The sequence below is a fragment of the Triturus cristatus genome, chromosome 5_1, assembly GCF_964204655.1.
Source record: "Triturus cristatus chromosome 5_1, aTriCri1.1, whole genome shotgun sequence".
Classification (NCBI taxonomy): Eukaryota; Metazoa; Chordata; class Amphibia; order Caudata; family Salamandridae; genus Triturus; species Triturus cristatus.
Window position 1 is genome coordinate 257649197 of NC_140587.1, and position 18467 is coordinate 257667663.

Sequence of the window (18467 nt, forward strand, 5' to 3'; positions counted from 1 at the left end):
CCTAGTACTCGAACAGGCCCAGCCGGGCCCCCGCGCTGTGGGGCTTATCTTATGGCTGCTGCCTGGCGAATTCAAAATTGCCGAGCCCGGCCGAGGGATAGTGCAGCGGTGGACGTCGTCGGAGTCATGACTGATTGACCGTCACGCTCACTGACCAGTTGCAAAAGCCGCCAGTACAGATAGGACTCACAGGGACAGTCCGCAGCCTGGACTAACGAGTGCGCCGGCGGCAAACCGACATGATTGCCGCAGGGGTGGCTCGAGGCCTGCCTGAGCCTGGCAGCCTGCTGCAGAGAGTCGCCGACGACAGTCAGTCATGCAGCGCTACCTGGCTGAAGATAATCAAGAACAGTTAGTCAGTAGTTACCACTTGCCACCCACCCGAGTTTCTGTCAGTGTGTGTTAATTATATCATTTCCAATGAGTGCGCGATCAGTGAGCTGCCGCTGCCTGCAGTCTGAATCAGTGGGTGCTCACGACGACATAGGGAGATCCGCACCAACTAACTGTTCATGATGTTGTTGGTGCCCCGGCCTCTCCCAGTGCTGTTGGGCCGACTTGGTCACTTGGTCACTTCATTCACTCGCGTCAAAGAGAGAGAAAGAGGCCCTGAGTCCTGAGGGTGCTCTCCAGATGGATTCAGCCAGCAGGGAGAGGACGGTCCCCACGTTGGCTGCCAATCTGTGTTTTGTTCTTCTGCCAGCCCGCAGGGCAACACTAGGCATCAGTGTGCTGTAGCAGTTGGGGCCTCACACATCCTGTTGGGGCCAGGCGCCCAGATGTGGGAGAGAGGCCTGGCCTGGAGTGATGTTAAGCTGCACCATTTGTGTGTCCCTACGTTTTGGTGTGACTTCCCTGTGCCTTTCTACCCTGTTTCTGCATTAAGCTGTAGTGGCAGTCTGCCCATTTCTTCATGCCCCTGTGTCTATTTCTCTGAATCCCAGTGTCTGTAAATTCGCGTCTGTTACTGTATCTATGTCCGAGTGTCAGTTAATCATTGTCTTTCTGCCTCCGGTTGCCCTTTCACACAACACAGCGCAGCGCAGCAACTTCACTTGCCGTGGTGCGTTGAGTGAATTCTTTGTAAATGTTCCCCTCCGTCTCTTGCAATTCAACGTGAGACTGGAGAATCCAAGCCTCGTCTGCCGCCTAGAGGCCGTATTTAGTATTACATTATAGGGGTCCGGTCATTCTTTTCGTTCTCCTCCCTAACACATTTCCTAATTGTGTATTGTGTTTGCAGAAGCGGTCAGATGTATGAATACCCCGTCACGTCAGCTAAAACTCGATTGTGGAATTGTCTTCATTAAGAGTGCAGCCGAAGGTGTATTTTAAGAGTGCTTACGTGTGAGGCACCAAAGGCCCGCCTGTTTCGCGGAGTATGCGTGCTTCAAGAGCCGGTACTGCTGCTGTGGCAAGGCGCGGGTTGGCTCCACCAGAATTACATCATTCTCCACCAACTCGAAGAGCTGCGCTGCAGAATCTGACACAAAAAATGAAAGATGTTTATAGGAAATTCAACAATGATATTAAACATGTTGTTCTTTGTTTCTTTACTTTAGGCCCGATATAGAAGTCATCTGAACTTGACCGCCTCATAAATCGTCCAAACATAGATGCCGGTGACACACGCGCAGGTGATTGCGCACAACAAAAGAAACGCTAAAGGAAGTAGTACCTGGCAATGAGGTGTCATTCTGTGATTGGACGGCAAGGATTCCGCACTGGGAGGATGAGGGGCGGCTCGCGACGTTTGAGTCTAGAGAAAATAAAAAACCCACAAAATCATAATAAGCAAAGGAAAAAAAGACCAGTTTACCTGCATTAAAAGAACTGTTTCAGGAGACACGCAAGTGCTTTGCTTCCCACCAAAAAGGATACCTTGGTTGTCAGGTCATAGGGAGACCGGAAGTCCAGCTAGTGCTGTATCTGTTATGAAACGCTTTTGAGCATAATTAAGAGAGATCCTTAAGTGTCATGGCTGACGGGGCAATAAAGGTGAAAATTAAGTGCCAGCTTAAGCAGATCCGAATGCAAATTTTTCTAACTAGAGGGCATTCACCCACCAATGCGCTGACATTTCGCTGAAATATAAGGGGGATTCTTCTGGCTGTAATAGATACATTACAGCTCTGAATACACAATTTTGCACTGGCGAATGGGCTTTTTTTAACCCGCATTTGTGATGGCTCACTGCAAAATGTAATTTTAATCTGATTCAGATCTCGTTTTTACACTGAACAGCCACTGCTGGCATTTTTTCTTTGGTACATATATCATCACTGTAAAGTTGCCAAGCCATCAATGCAGCGCGTCTACGCTTTATAGCTACATTTCTTTTTTAACATGATTTTGCTGCATCTAAACGGCATTAGCAGTATCAAAAAGAAGTGGCGCAAAGCAGCACATCATAATAAAACGAATTCCTTTGCGCGCGCTGCATCGCAAAATGCGATGCAGCGAGCGGAACGAAATTCGTTTTATTAATTTCAATGTGTACTTACCTACGTTCATCCATATTCCGGTGTTTACATTCCCCCACCCTGCCCCTCCCCTGCCTCACCGCCCCACGGAACTCCCTCCACGGACCGCTACTGGTCAGTTAATAAATTGGCAACAATAGGTTAGGCAGACCTAACAATGGCCTCTACTACTGCTTTGAGGTTGAGGTGCACATACTCAGAAATCTCTAAATTTCTCAGTATTTCAGTTTGCAAAACAGTTAATGTGTATTACACTAGTACATAGGATTTTACTCAGGGTGTTGTCAATGTGCTGAAGTTCTGGAAGTTCCTTTGATAACCTAATGCGTTCTCGGTGTCGTGGTCTTAGTTGTCTTCAACTAACCAGTTACACTAAAGCTCCTGATAAGAATGAATGCAGCACACAGGACCAGGACTCAGTTGAGAGTGATCTGACCATATGGAGCGAGAGGCGAGACAGGCTTGCGTGTCCTTTAATGTTAGTAAATCAAAGCACCCCCACCCCCCTTAAAGCATGTAACACCTCAATGGACAACTCACCCCTCCACAGGTAGACTGACTGAAAACTGGCGAAGGACCTCTGGATCTCCGCTTTGGTCTCAGCGCTGAGCGTTGTGCTGTACTCCACCGACTTAATGCTTTTTGACAACAACGAGTAGGCTGCAGAACAAAATGAATTTTTAGCACAAATGGTGGCACTCATGGTACGATTACTTACTTTCATCACTTGCAAGTTCTCTCCATCATTTAAATCTTCTGATTTTCAGATATCAGAAACTTGCACAACACTCATAAATAAATGTGAATTGGTATCGTACAAAACTTTCCCACTATGCCGATATATTGAGACTACTGAACTTCAGCTGGTTTCACAAATATTTTGCTGTAATTGTGATTTACTCTTGTAGCACTCCTGGCTTACTGCTGAATTACAGGAGCCCTCCTGACTTATTGTTGGCTTATTCCTAGAAGTCAGTGGTACCCCAGCAGGGGAAATAGTCTTTACAATGCAGGCATTACCATGCAATGCCTTTATCATGCTTCCTTTACCACAAAGCAATGACTTTACCACGCATACACCTTTACCACACATATACCTTTACCACACATATACCTTTACCACGCATGCATGCCTTTACAATGCAATGTAACTATATTTAAGCTAGGTTTGTGTGTATGTATGTGTGTATACCTGTATATGTGTGAGTGTGTGTGTATATATATATATATGTATGTATAAATTAGGGTTTAGGGGTGGGTAAGGTTATAGGGTAGTAAAAATGTTTTAAGAGTTTAGGGGGCAGGTAGGAGTATACGGAGGTATACGGAGGTAAGGGTATTTTTAAGGGGCAGGGTTCTAGGGTGGTAAAGGCATTTTTAGGATTATGGGGTGATAGGGCATTTTAGGGTTTAGGGGTGAGTAGGAGTATACGGTGGTAAGGATGCTATTAGAGTTTAGGGATGGGCAGAGGTATGGGGTGGTAAGGGTATTTTTAGGCCTTAGGGGTGGGTATGGGGTGGATAAGGGCATTTTTAGGGTTTAGGGGTGGGTAGGGTACTGAGTACTCAAAAAGGCCAAAAAAGTTTAATGTATATTTTCCACATACATATTAAATAAGACCAGGTTAACATCTGATTACAAATTTGTCTACAGTATCCGAAAAATATCTAAACTTCTATAAATTACATTCATGCCTGTGTGATTGAGAGCTATTCGCATCTGGACAACACCCGAACTGAGACCAAAATGGCCTTCTGAGGCAACATTTCCCTTCCCATGGCCTCAGAAACTCTCTGACGTTGTGAAACATCTTAGGCATTCATCTGATCTGGAAATCTCATTGTCGCTTCACATTGCAACTATTAAAGGAGAGAAGTTGGCCTAACGGCTAGGGCGGTCGACCTCGAATCTGGGGAATTGGGTTTGAGTCTCGGCAATGATGCTGAACATCCTGTGATTCTGGGCAAATCACTTAATCTCGCCGTGCTTAACAAAAATGAATGTGTCCTCGTGTAACGAAACTGGTGCTATGTAAAGCACTCTGATACCCGATTCGGGTCAAGTTCGCGCTATATAAAACACTGTTTAAAAAAAAAAAACTAAGAACACACTTCAACCTAGGACACTAGGAAGGCTTCAACCACTTCTTACATGAATGATCACCTGCACCCCACTGCCTTCGGGAAAGGACAGGGCATCATCGACTGTGCTCAGGAGCCCGTATATCTCGCAATGAAGTAGGAAACCAGTGGTGGACCCTCAGCCACAATGACATGAATCAATCCTGTGACCACTGGCTCTCTTCATGGGTCACACAATTCCATTCTGATGCATCTCAAAAGTAGCCTCAGGGCGCTATATGCTGCTTTGCAAAGCCACTACATGAATCAAGAAATACAATACCTTCCCAACAGCACAGCTTTTTAGTCTTCCAAGCTCTGTTTGGGTCTCCTGAGCGTTTGCATTCTTTACTGCCCTCTCAAGATCAGTCAATGTGCAAACACCATATAAATACATGGTGATGGTAGGGTGATACCATAAGGAAAAGGTAATATCAGTTGCAAGTATACTAAACCATTCTCCTGTGTGCCCTATACCCAGCAACGGTTGAGTAACTTGGGGCGCTTTCACACCCCAGGTGTAAGGAAGACTCGCTGGACTCCAGAGAACAGGACCCAGATTTAGACTAGTAAAACTGTGGCTGCTTATTGGGTGGCTCCACAGTGCCGAGTACTGCTCTGCGCTATTGAAGAATACTATCACCAAATCGCAATGATCAGCTCGTCTGCGCATTATGCAATAAGTAGTAAATGTAAATATTTTGAGCATAGCTATTCATACAATTCAATCAAATGTGTAAAGTGTCTCTTATTGTCGACCATCAGTATTGCCAATCACCCAGCTCCTACGAGCAGCAGAACCTCTGTAGACCAACGCCCAAGGTTAAACACCGGCACTCCTTTCCAAAATAAAAGCAAAGTATGCGAGGATGGCGAGAGGCCTGCAGCCAGCACCAGTTCTCAGAAGCTACCACCTGGAGTTATGCGCCATATCAAGAACACAAGCCCCGAGGCCAGAGACTCAGATCCCTCTAAGGGTAGAAGAGCTCTTGGTGTAAATGTCTCACAACACAGGAAACATCCTAAAACTCAATAATTATTGAAAAGGAATTTGTCGAAGTAAAACAAAATGCAGGAAAAACATTTTGACAAGATCAGACACAAGATAAGTGAGTACCGAGGGAAAGATTGCATCTCTTATTTGGGAATCAAACACGAAACCCTAGACAGGCGCGCAGCTACAAAAACACACGTGTTTTCCACAGTGTAGAATGAAGACGAAATGATTTTGTAAAACAGACGCCGATCCAGCATGCCTAATGCAAAAACAGTTCAAAGAAAAATCAGTGGGATTGTTCGACCTATCGCACTCCTTCATTCAGGGGGCACCTATTCGCTCAAAATGGCTGAGCCCTGGAATCTCGAGGCTGGAATCCCTGGCACCGAGTATCATGAGCGCAATATCGAATGTAAGTACAGATCTTCTATATATGACTCCCCATGTATGTCTCTCGACGGGGTGTCTAGAACTTCATGGTGCATAGATGTGGAGTTAAGAGAAGCAGATCTATACATCCCTATATGCACTTACTTTCAGTATCTTGTCTTTTGATATGATATTAGTGTATCTCCATATTCCTAGCTTCGATATCCTGTAGTACAATCTTCAAAATGCATATGATGAGGACACTTCTTCCAGAGCAGGGTCAATGAAGCACGCTGACCTGATCCCGCATGCTTACACTTTCAACTATTCTGCTTACATGATTTTGAAATAGTTAACATGTTTAAGTTTTAATTTTTGAAAGCTGATTGCTGGCAGTGACACGGAGTATACTAGCCTCTGAGATGCTTCTCTCATATCTCTTTACATCTGTGGCATCCCAGCAGTGGCTGACAGCAATTCTGGGTTGGGCTGCATGTAAGGCACACCTCTCACAGGACACTAGCACCTGGGAGACCCACGTCATAGATGACTTAATAACTCATAGGACTAACATACGAGGAACTATTTCTATTTCATGGCAATGTTTTTAGTATTTACTTCTAGTCGTTGAGCTTTCACGTGTCCAATCCCCATAGGATATTTGCATTCCCACAATTTCTCCTTTTTGCTTTGATTCAGAGGTAGAATGTGTGAGGAAGGATTGTGATAGGCTGTATAGACTATTGGGTAAGGGTAATAGGTAACCCTTGCAAGTTGTAGCACCTGGTGTGAAAGCCCTAGTACACTAAGCCGCCCTCTAGTACAGGGGGTATACTCCCGGCATAGAGAGCATCCTGCCCTATTTGAACCCTGAGACCTGGCATTCTGATCGCCTCGTTAACATACCTGAGTAGCACCCCACGCGCACTGGTGCGTTGCGCGTCATATTACGAGCATTACTCTAGGCAGCTTGAATAGCATTCTAATGTAATTGGTCGCAATGTTCGGTAATTGAGCAAAGGTGGCCTTCATGAGGTAGATGTACCTTGGCAGGTGATGGAGTGTCTGGCAAAAAGCATCACATGTAATAGTAGGATGTTTTGTCCCACAGACATCATAATGGTTTTTTAACTGGCATGAAAACCAATGTTGGCATAACGTCGAGACTTTAGTGTTGAACCTGGTCGTATTTTCCTCTGCCATCGCATTTTTGCTTTCTTTTCCCTTTTTCACAAATGGTGTTTTGTTGTGCATCCAATGCGTTGTATTTTGTTACAGGAACATGCAGGTTTGGTCTCTGAGGAGAAATATTGTACCGGGGGTTAAATACAAATTTCGGAGTGCTGAAATATTGGATCGGTTCCCATTCTGAACTGGTTTAACCTGGATGACTTTAAGCGAATATGTTTGGAAATTAGTGCTATAAAGTGCAGCCTTTAATAAACGGACCCTATACTTTTCCTTCGGGGACAATATCCCCAAGACCATGATGGGAGGGGCCAGGCTTGCTCTGTCCTTGTGTGCTCAGTGTAATGCGGGATTCATATTAAATATTTTGCAAGGGCTGCTTTTGATTCCAAATCACCTGTACATAAGCATTAAAAATAATAAACTGAGCCATAATCTTAGCAAGCAGCTGCGATTCACCTTGCTCGAAAAGCCAGTTACTCAATTCCCTATGCAACTGATTTGTACTTTAACATAAAACTTTAAGCAGGAATTAAAATCAGAAGAAAATTGTAAAAGTTCAACTGTTGTGGAGAGCCTGTGAACCATCAATCATCTGTTACCACGCCTCTTCAGGTGTTTATTACTTTTATCAATAGAGAAACACACTTTAAAGTAAGATATCGGAAAAGCGAATAGGTTTAATGTGACAATATATGCAAACAATAGCATGCAGAAATCAGGTTTCCATGCAACAGCACAGTAACGCCAGATGGGCTTTGCCAATGCTTGGATGGGATGGTCGAGACAGTGGTAATTGTGGTTAAGAATTGGTAGTGATATTGGCAGTATTGTTGGTAGTACTGGTGGTGGCACTGGTAGTGCAGTGGTGATATGGTATTAGTGGTGGTATTGATGATACAGGTTCTGTGGCATTTGTGGTATTCGTGGTGGCACTGGTGGTGGTATTGTGTTGATAGTGGTTGTATTATTTGTGGGGTATTGCTAGTGGTTTATTTGTAGTGATGGTATTTGTTGCATTGCTAGTGGTACTGTTAGTAGTGGTAATGTTAGTGGTGGTGGTAATATTGGAGGTGGTGGTATTGATGGTGTCAGTGGTATTGTCGATATGGAGTTGGTTGTGTATTACTGGTGGTACTGGTATTAATAGTATCAGTGGTGATACTGATGGTATGGATCTTGATGGTGGTGGTATCCGTTATATTGGTGGTGGTGGTATTGTGGTGGTGAAGCTAGTATTGGTGATTGTGAAGTAAAAAATCCTTTAAGGAGCTATTATTCAGTTAGGCCTCAACCATGATTGTTACATGATATTGGTGATCATATGGCATTGGTAGAGGTGTGTTATTGCTCGTATTTATGGTAGTATGGTATTGGTTGTTGCATTAGTTTTGTGGTAGTAGTATTGGCTGCATTTGTTTTAGCTGTGGTTGTACTGATAGGGGTTGCAATTGCATTGGTGGTGGTATTGAGGGCAGTGTTACTGCTGGTGGTGGTATTAGTGGTATTGGTGGTATGAGTATTGGTGGTGGCGCCATTTTTCCCTAATAGAAACCAATGCAAGACTATAGTCAAGAGTAGGATTGGCTGAACTCTTGAGAGTTATTAGTGTTGCCTCCTTCATATCTGTTACTCAGGAGAGGTGGGTGCATTCTGCTGCATTAAACGAGTCAACCCATGGGACCAGCATCAGCGACAAAGTATGGCTGGAGTCGGAGCATTGATGGACTGTGGTAATCTTCTGCAATATACTTTTATCACTTTTAAAGTTAAGAATACCGGATGGATCTACGTAGATTATAAACTGGATTGCCCCTATAGAGAGTCTAACACAGACCCGAGGTCTGAATTTGTTATGTAAATTGGGGGTTTGGAGTGCAGTTGGTATTTAGGACTTCCAGAAGTTGGAAGAATGGAGGTGGTGACTGGGCCTATTTCTGTGGAACTTAATGCAAAATTAAGGCTGTCTGACAGAATATTTCTTCTGTTACAAAAAGCAATATTTGTGTCCCTTGTTCTCGCTGTGCAATTCTCAATTACATGTAATTAACTCAGCGCCCTTTCTGATAGGCCAAGATGTATTACGTTTTAGTCTAGTTTTGAGGCAGCTATCATCAGTGTTACTGCCAGTTTAATTATAGGGGCTAATTGGAAAGATTCGGGGCCTCTAATTTAGATCTAAGAGGGTGCTTTCCCCACTAAGGAACTGTGTAAACTAGCTCTCGCTGATTCAAGTCCCATCCAAGATGGTTCAGCCAGAAATCACAGAATGTAGCAATTCCTGTTCATATTTCATTCTTACCAGCTAAAGCCTGTGAAACAGAACTTCAACCTTAAGTAGCCCTGTTTGTGAAGAAGGACACTCATTTGTATTCCCAGCAATAAGCAAAGGAGAAAGGCTCATGGGTGGCATCAACATGGGTTGTATGGATCACCTGCCAGGGTGCAACAACTCCCATGGCAGATATCTGATGAGGGTCAGCATGATTCTACAAGGCTATTTAAATTCATTGTGGATTTGTGTTTACTAAGCATCGGCTACAACTCGAGTAATATTATTTAATATTCATGAAGGGTCACCTTTTCTCTCCCCATTTCCATTGCCAATGTCAAGTGGAGCTGAAACTCTGTCCGCCAGCCAGAGTGCAACGGAGCACGCTAACACTTCTTAACCATAATCCACTCAGGTAAGCGAGCATGGCCTGCGTGTAGGACGAACACATGCCCCAACTACCAGACGCTTATCAAAAAAACATGCCCCAAGCCTGACCACGCTGATCCCACCAATAGCAGCAGCTCTTTTGGTGTTAATGTCTCGTGATACATGAACCATCTCATGACCTCCATGAAAAGCATTTTTTTGAAGATCAAACATAACTCAATAAAACATACCAAAGATCAAATCTAACATATTTTGTCCAGAATAAACACAGTAGGAGAAAATATCTGGGAAACTCGACACGCTTACACCTAGAACACGACATATAGAAGCAATCAGTATTAATGTCAACTGTGATAAATGCACGGGAAATTATTTCTTAAAACACACTCCAAATTAGGATTTAGAAAAGGTTTATTCATCATTTTTCTTGAAGTTACTTAAAATGCAGGTAGCACACTGGTTCATGCTGAAAAAGTCTCTTTACAAGACATTTTCTGTAGGAATCAAGTTTCTATACATTATGCCACACTGTATGGCAGAAACAATGATGAAAGAAATTTCACATTAAGCATAATAAAATATTTGGCAAATATACAAGATTAGGCCAGCAGAACGAACAAAACTTAGGGGCAGAATTTACTGTGGAAAAGCAGGTCGAGAATTTATATACTGTATTGTTTTACATGATTGGCAATGTTACATTTCTTTATTCATGTGAATGTAATTGCTGATGTACACAGTACATAGAATAGGACAAGCTTTCTAGAATTCCCTACATACAGCATGTGGAATTATCTCAACATATTTGTCTTCTATTTAAACCAATCCCACTAACATATATTTTACGTTTTAAATCATTTTCTGTTTCGATATTAAGACTAGCTTACTGAAATCTGTCTTTTGTACAAGATTCGTAGTAATGGCTGCCAGGAAGTCTGACCCTTTAAATCTATACAGCAACCCTTACATAAAATTCCAATAGTAACGCAGTAACTGGGGAACTATATTTTGAATGCCAGGCTCTGTCTAACAAGGTATTGCTCCCCACTCTGTGTTTGCATTCATGTTATTTCTGGGGTGCTTTGATTATGAAGTGAAATTGTTCTAAAAGGACTGCAGGTGTGTAATCTATTACAAGGAGTGTTCCTTTTCTACTGTACATTTGGGCAGATATTTTTACATTGTTTGCTTTGCTGAAATACTTAGGTTGACAATGCTGTCAACAAGGTCTACTAAAATGTAAAAATCAGATGATGTCTGCAGGCTAAATTGACTACATTGTAACCTTTAGACTTGGTGTAAAGGCTAAAAGCTGCAGCTTTCTGTTATGATCAATCCTGTCTTGTTTCCTCATGTGTGGAGTGTGGAGCACTGTGCGAGTGCGTTCCACATTCCACTGTTAAGTGTTAAGTTCCACGGAAATCAGTTGGTGACTGGCTGGCTGGGGATGAGCCACGCTTTCCCCGCAGGTTCCTGTTTTCTTAAATAAAACCTTCAACTTACCTGCATCGTCTTTGGAGTGGTGTTTCAAGTGCTTCCAAGACTTTCTTTACCAGATCTGCCATCTTTCCATTTTTCTATCACCCCCATAAGTTTCCCTCTTATTTCCATTCAGTTTAAGTAGACCCTAATTTAAGAGATCGCTCAAAAACAACTACAGCGCTCCCAGGGGCACACTTCGAAGACCATCATGTATACAAAGAGGGTAACCCTCCTCAACCCCAGGCTCCAGCAAGTGTAGGGTTGGCAATGGTTTTGCACCTAACCAGTAATTCCGAATGATTCACCCATCCTCCACTCAAGTAAAGTTAAAACCAGTCACTGCCCATAATGGGGACCCATTTTGTTGCTTCATTTGTATGTGTGTATAGGTGGATCATAAATACAGGGATGGGGCGTGGCTTGATGCCCGTAGAAGATGGCGGCACCTCAGTGAGACTCCTTTGGGCAGCGTGGACCGACCGCATTATAAAGTCATTTCAATAGACATAGTAAGGCGCTCCTAATGGCGGAAGCTACGCTGTCACGGCGAATATCTTTTACGGACACTTTTTCAAATGCGTGACCTGTTTTCCAGCATTTTGAACTTCTGCCTCAAGATGCGCTGACCGCGGCCACCATCTTAGGCACAAAATCTCCTCATTCCTCTGTTGCCTGGGAGGAAATATTCAGCGGTTCCTGTGTCCAGGCATACTCCATTATGTGGTATCTTCTGCTGAAACTGTACTACAGAGAAGGGTAGCCTCACCGCTGTTGTTTTTTTTTAGGTTTTGCCTGAGCCAGCGCATGCGCTGCAAGACATTTAGTAAGTGGGTTTTCAAAGTGCTACCACACTCTTTTTGGGCAGCATAGAGCATGCGGTTACGCGCACAATGACAAGCAGAGGCGCCATCTGGCTTTCCTTTCTCGTCATGTTGCGCGCACATCGCACACCACTTTCCAGACATGGTGCTGCAGCTGCTTTCCCTCTTGCTGTCTCACACGTGCGCGTCGTGCGCACTACTCGCGTGTTATTTTTTATTTCTTTTCTTTTAGTGTGCGCGCGCATACAACTCATGGGTTTTGTTTTTTTACCTTTCACTTTTTTCACTTTCTACGTGCGCACCACTCGCGTGTTATTTATTTATTTATTTTCTTTTCTCCTCCTACCCCCTCACTCTCTACGTCTCTCTTTCTCACGCTCTCACCCACGTTCTCTTTGTGTTACTCCTTGCTCACTTTCTCTCCGTTCCTCCCCTGTAGTTCTCTCTCATTCTCGCGCTCTCCCTCACTCTCCCCGTAACATCCCTCTCGCTAACCTACTTTCCCTTTCAATGCTGAATATTGAAAAATATAAGCAGTCGCCGCGCGCCTTTCCTTGTAGTTCATGGCCACAGGTGCGTGATTATTTCATTTTAAGTGAAATATTGCTGGAAGTGGGAAACACGCTGCTCTTCCCTTTGCCATATGAGGAGAAAAGCATTCGAAAGGTCTTTATAAACAAATTGTTTTATAGTAATGTCTCACAGGACAAGAAAAATCAAACATGCCGTCGTGTTGAGAACAGGAGCTCCGTATTTCGGGGAAGCCTCGATACCGGGTGGGGGCAGGGGTGCGGGCGCAACTGTCCCGTTTTCCCTCTGACAGTTGTGCACACCGCTAATTTTTGTGGGTCATTTGTCCTTGTTGGCCCACCCTCAATTTACATCCGAGGGGCAAATCCCATCTTGCCTCTGCACCTACAAAATTAAGCCCATATAGCACTGGAACTGCTCACCAAGTGACTGTAGCACCTTTTAATTTTGGTATAAGGGTTTAATATCCTTAGAAGACCCTAACAATAAAACCTGACTTGCTTGGCATTTAAGGAATTTCTTGGCGGAAACATACAGTTAAAGATGTATAGTCATTTAATGATTTAGGTTACCACAGTGCTTGGTTAGCTAAGCCAAGAGCCCCTGGGCAAATTGAGTTGGAATTTTTTTCAGCCTACAAAGAGTGAATTTAGAGATATTAAAGCAAGCTCTAAAACCCATAGTTGCCCTTAAAAACTGAACCACGAACTTTGTGATCGAGATATACAGATTTCTATCTAGTATTATGTAGATTAATCAAAGTAAGGATCAAATGTGAATGTATCGTTTTTGCGGTAGGCTTGTTTTGCAAAAGTTACTGCCAGTAGTTAGAGGTTTGGTAGGCCGAGTAGACATTGCCTCATGTGGATTAGTATCACTACAAAGGTACTCCAGGCGCACTACTATTGGAGCTCGGATGTATGTCGTTACAACGCACACTTTTACAACGCATGCACTTACAACGCATTTTTTACAACGCAACATCCACTACAACGCATTCCATTACATCGCATGACACTACAACGCATTTTTAAAAACTACCTTTACAACGCATCCCATTACATCGCATACTACCTTTACAACGCATACCATTACAACGCATAATATTACATTGCATTTAAGGTAAGTATTGGATAGTATAGGGGTAAAAATTACTATTCGTACTCCAGGGGGTGCAACAGTAGGGTAAGTGTTGGATAGTGTAGGGGTTTTAATGTAATATTATGCGTTGTAATGGTATGCGTTGTAAAGGTAGTATGCGATGTAATGGAATGCGTTGTAAAGGTAGTTTTTAAAAATGCGTTGAAGTGTCATGCGATGTAATGGAATGCGTTGTAGTGGATGTTGCGTTGTAAAAATTGCGTTGTAAGTGTAGTGCGTTGTAATAGTTGCGTTGTAAAGGTTGTTCCCCTTGGAGCTCAATTTAGGATACTTCAGCACTTTGGACAGTGCCAGGGCTATATATGGTTATATTATCTTGTATGTTAACATTGGTCTATTGTTTCCTATGACAGAGAACTGCAGTCCTTATATTTTGTGAATATCATATTTGGAGGCTGTAATTTAATAGTATGTGGTTTATGATTTGTGATTTCTTATTAATTGTTGTCCTTTAAACTGTGTGATCACTTTTAAAGTGCTTTAAAGTTACAGGGCTTTTTTGAAGTAACAACCCTATCTGTACATTCCATCTTCATGGTGGTGTTTTTCTGCATCTACCAAAACCTTTCACACTAGCTCATAGTAGTCCTTTAAGGTTTACTACTAAGAGTCTGGGAAGGTTTGGGGGCCTAGCTGTGAGTCTCAGACCAAATGGCCAGTGTCCCGCTCAGTAGGAAATACATTCAATCTCACCTTTGATATGGATAGGTGACATATGAACAACTTCACGAATGTGAGGAAAATCTTGGCAATCTAAGCTCTAATACCAGCTTCAATACTTGAACAAAAATCAAGAGATTCTGGGAAAATCACCTAATCCCAACTGTGGCTCAAATTATAAATATTTGAAAGGTGTAGATTATCTTGAAATGTCCTCCATCCCTCCATTTATGTATACCTCCCAGTTGCTCCTCTACACATGCCAATACATATGCTTAAATGTGCAGCCAACACGTTAGGGAAACAAATACAATTGTGTCCATCCATGTGACCTCCAGCCTAGAACACATTATTCAAGAACCAATGTTCATTTTTCTCAATCTTGTTCAGTCCAAGTGCGATAAAATCAACTCAATATTGTTTGACCACTTGATGAGAGTCGATTTGGCTGGTAACCTCTAGCAATCAAAAAACAGTGTGACAAAAGTTAAAATTATATATCATAGCTTCAGTTTTCTATTACCTAAAAGGTATTCCGCTCCAGAAATATATGCCTACATGTATCTTTATTATATCAGTAGTTTTGTCTCTAGCATCCTTCAAAACGTGCATGTTATGATCCCATGACAGCATAGGTGGCAGCATGTACAACTTGTGGCACTTTATCCTTTGCTCTGTTTTACTTTGTTAAGGCACGGTGAAGCACAATACAGAAAGTGTGTTTTGTTCAGCTTCTTTTTGAGCCATTAGTTTGTGTGGGCAAGCTTCCATCAGCCACAGCCTTAGTTAGGACAGTATTTTATTTTGGAGCAGCCAATAGGCATAGTCCTGCCTCATCCTCATTCTTTGGCCATTATGTGGATTCATCCGTGTCCTAGGGAGAACTTTTCCTGCAATGCAGGAGGTGAATTGTTTTCAACACATGATGAGGACTATTTGGTAATATAGAAGCAATTATGAAAAGAAGACTTTTAATTATAAAAGCCACACATTCTGCAATATAACAAAATGCTTACTTCAAATATGATCTTAAATAAATATGTTAATGCTCTATAACTTATGCCTCATGTTACTTTTAAAGAAACTGTTTTGTATACACAAAGGTACATAACATTTAAAAAAAAAATCTAATTATTTAAACAGAACACCTGACAAATATTTTAGAGCATTTACATTCTTTCTTTGTCCATTTAAGCAGTTTTTTCTTATTTCAGTGGTATTTCTAGACTGCCTGCTGCATTTCCACAAACCTAAAATGGGCAGCATATTTCACTTGAGGGCAAAATGTACAACACTTAGTTGCTCTCTTTTTAGGTCTCGCCTAGGCAGCGCTTGCGCTGTCTCGTTGAGACATGCAGTATATACTTTAGTGAGTGGAAGACCGCCTCTTTTTAAATAGTTGTTTTCATTTGTTGTCCAGTGTGCCTTTCAAACCTTCTGTAGTTGGTATTGGTTAATAGTGTTTTAAGTCCCTCCTTTTGGGCTCTTAGCCACGCCTATGGCTATTGGCCCCTTTACTTGTATTAGGGGCGTTATTTTGGTTTTTGGACTTTTTTATTTGAAGCACGTGATGCTGGAATGCCTCCCAGGCACAGACACATTTTCTTCATGTCTCGCCCCCTGCCCTCCCGTTCGCGCTTTCTACAACTGCTGCTCATGCAAAGCGCCGCTTCCTCCCCTGCTCTCCCGTTCGCGCCTTCTACAAATGGGCCGCCCCCTCCCCCGCTCTCCCATTCGTGCCTTCTACAAATGCGCCGCCCCCTCCCCCGCTCTCCCGTTCGTGCCTTCTACAAATGCGCCGCCCCCTCCCCCGCTCTCCCGTTCGTGCCTTCTACAAATGCGCCGCCCCCTCCCCCGCTCTCCCGTTCATGCCTTCTACAAATGCGCCGCCCCCTCCCCAGCTCTCCTGTTCATGCCTTCTACAAAAGCGTCGCCCGATGCTACTATTGTAGGGAAACTTGCTGAAAAATCATGAAAGGGTAGTTGGAATTTGTTTCTACTGCATCGTTTACCGATTTTATCGAGGTGCAATAGCATATAAATAGTACTTCATGCCCCAATTAGGATGTCCTGGGGTATATCTAGTCCGAGATCTTACATTGTTTCCTTCAAAATACCATTCTAAGATGGCCGCTGTATTCGCTCAGTACTGGGTTCCTTTTCCGCGGCGGCACACGCATAACACAACAAATGGGGCGTGCATTTGGGGGGCAAGCGCTCTCCGATGTCGCAGCGGGCCCAGCCAATCAAGGATGGCCTGAACAGATGCCGCCAAGCTCAGTTTCTTGCAGTTGACTGGCTGCAAGGAGAGTCTGGGAGGAAGCCGCAAAAGGACTGAGAGCTGGGGCTTCACGCGCGGGAGAGGGGGCTCGGAGCGAGGCGCACTCCTACATTTACTGACAAGGCAACGTGCCGCCACTGCCTAGAGATAACAGGTGCTCTAACGCCGGCCTACCATGGTGGACAGCAGCCTCCACACCACCAGTTGAGTGCAAAGCGGGGTGAGTGCTCCCTGCTGTTGACAATAGGGGTTGTGTTTGCGCGTTACACTGGAGCAGCTGGATGTCTCCATTGCTGGGGTCCGGAGGTTGTGCAGGGAAGGAGATTGGTTCTGAATGTGTTATGAGTCGGGACTTATGTGTACTTGCTAGACTGTGGAATATTGGCAGGGCGCAGGCCCTCTGTAGATATGCGCTGCCTGTATATGAATGGATAGTTTAAAGTGATTGTTCTTGGTCTACTGTTGAAAGGACCACGTCTTCTTGGGTCTGACTGCAGGGGTGGGGCTGCCCACACTCCTGGCACAGCTGTCCGCCCAGGGGAGCTGAAACGCAGAGGGGTCGGTGGCAGCAGATGTTTGGTGCACTGTTGCCGTGTCCTGTGACATCAGGGGGAGGTGGCGTTGTACGCTTTGTGGGGAGCCCTCCAGAAGCAGTTCGTTAGAGGAGCATTTGCTACATAGGTGGAGTGTCATGGCAAGGCAATAGAGAATTTGCATGGAGCAGTGATTCAAGGGTGTAGGTCGGTGTACTCTTCCTGTCATATGCATAAGGTATGATTATAGCGGGTGGTGCAACCTTTTCGGAGGTGAACTTGCATGTTAAGGCTGATAGCCAGTGTTGCAAAAATACTGAGCTCCGATCATTGGAGTTGGCCTTGCCTGTCTCAGTTTTAGGAGAGCCCTGCAAGCTGAACCTCCTGGACAGCTGCTCTTGACCCCAAATGTCGCACAACCTTACTCCGAGTGACGGGCCACTATCCCGGCGCAGGTTCCCAGTGGTGCACGGGGCAGGTGATTCCGAGGGTGGCCGCTCCTACTTGCTTGTCTGTGGGTATACGTAGCAAGAGTTGCGGTGCCAGGCGGGGCGCGGGTATGTGTGAGGGGGAGGAGGTAACATGGCTGCCCGATCTGATTGTTTTTGTTTCGATGACCGGGGCCGCCCTGCAGAGCGGATTACATGTAAATGATCTGTCTTTGCTGCCGGGGTCTCCCTAGGGTCCGGGCTGGGATCGCTCTTCGATGGCGACATTGTTTGGCTCCAAAGTCGTCACCAGTGTTCACTCTGCAGAGTCCCAACTCCTAATCTCCAATTGTAGCTCCCCAATTCACAATCTTTGCGATGCAGTCATTGACTCAAGCCAGACCATACCTGGCGTGTCACGCAGTTTGGTGCTTACTTTCCCTCCATGTTAAAAAACAGTAGATGTTTCAGCCCCAGGCTAATGTGCTGCATAGCTAAATACATATAAGGTCCCAAAGGCGAGACCGATGCATTGCAAATGCTTGTTTATATAAGTTCTACCATTTGTTTATAGACTACTTACGGAGGAAAAAGTAAGGCTTTGAATTTGAGGCAAACATCAGTGAGCAGACCTTCTTTACTGAATATGTCACATGCATTGTAGAAGTCCAATAATTACGTTTCATTTTATGCACATGTGTGTTGGTGTGTATTTTCACTGAAAGTAGTTAAGTATTGTTAGAACATTGT

The 18467-nt window shown here is 44.0% G+C and overlaps 1 protein-coding gene across 1 annotated transcript in view; it reads right to left on the bottom strand.

Annotated features, from left to right (window-relative positions):
* TG (thyroglobulin) overlaps window positions 1–18467 on the bottom strand; it is a 660241-nt gene that overhangs the window by 392671 nt on the left and 249103 nt on the right. Inside the window, exons 28-30 of the mRNA XM_085604890.1 lie at window positions 3024–3143; window positions 1679–1759; window positions 1346–1483 (exon numbers count right to left, since the gene is read on the bottom strand). Coding sequence (XP_085461016.1) covers window positions 1346–1483; window positions 1679–1759; window positions 3024–3143 — 339 coding nt within the window. The remainder of the gene's footprint in view (window positions 1–1345; window positions 1484–1678; window positions 1760–3023; window positions 3144–18467) is intronic.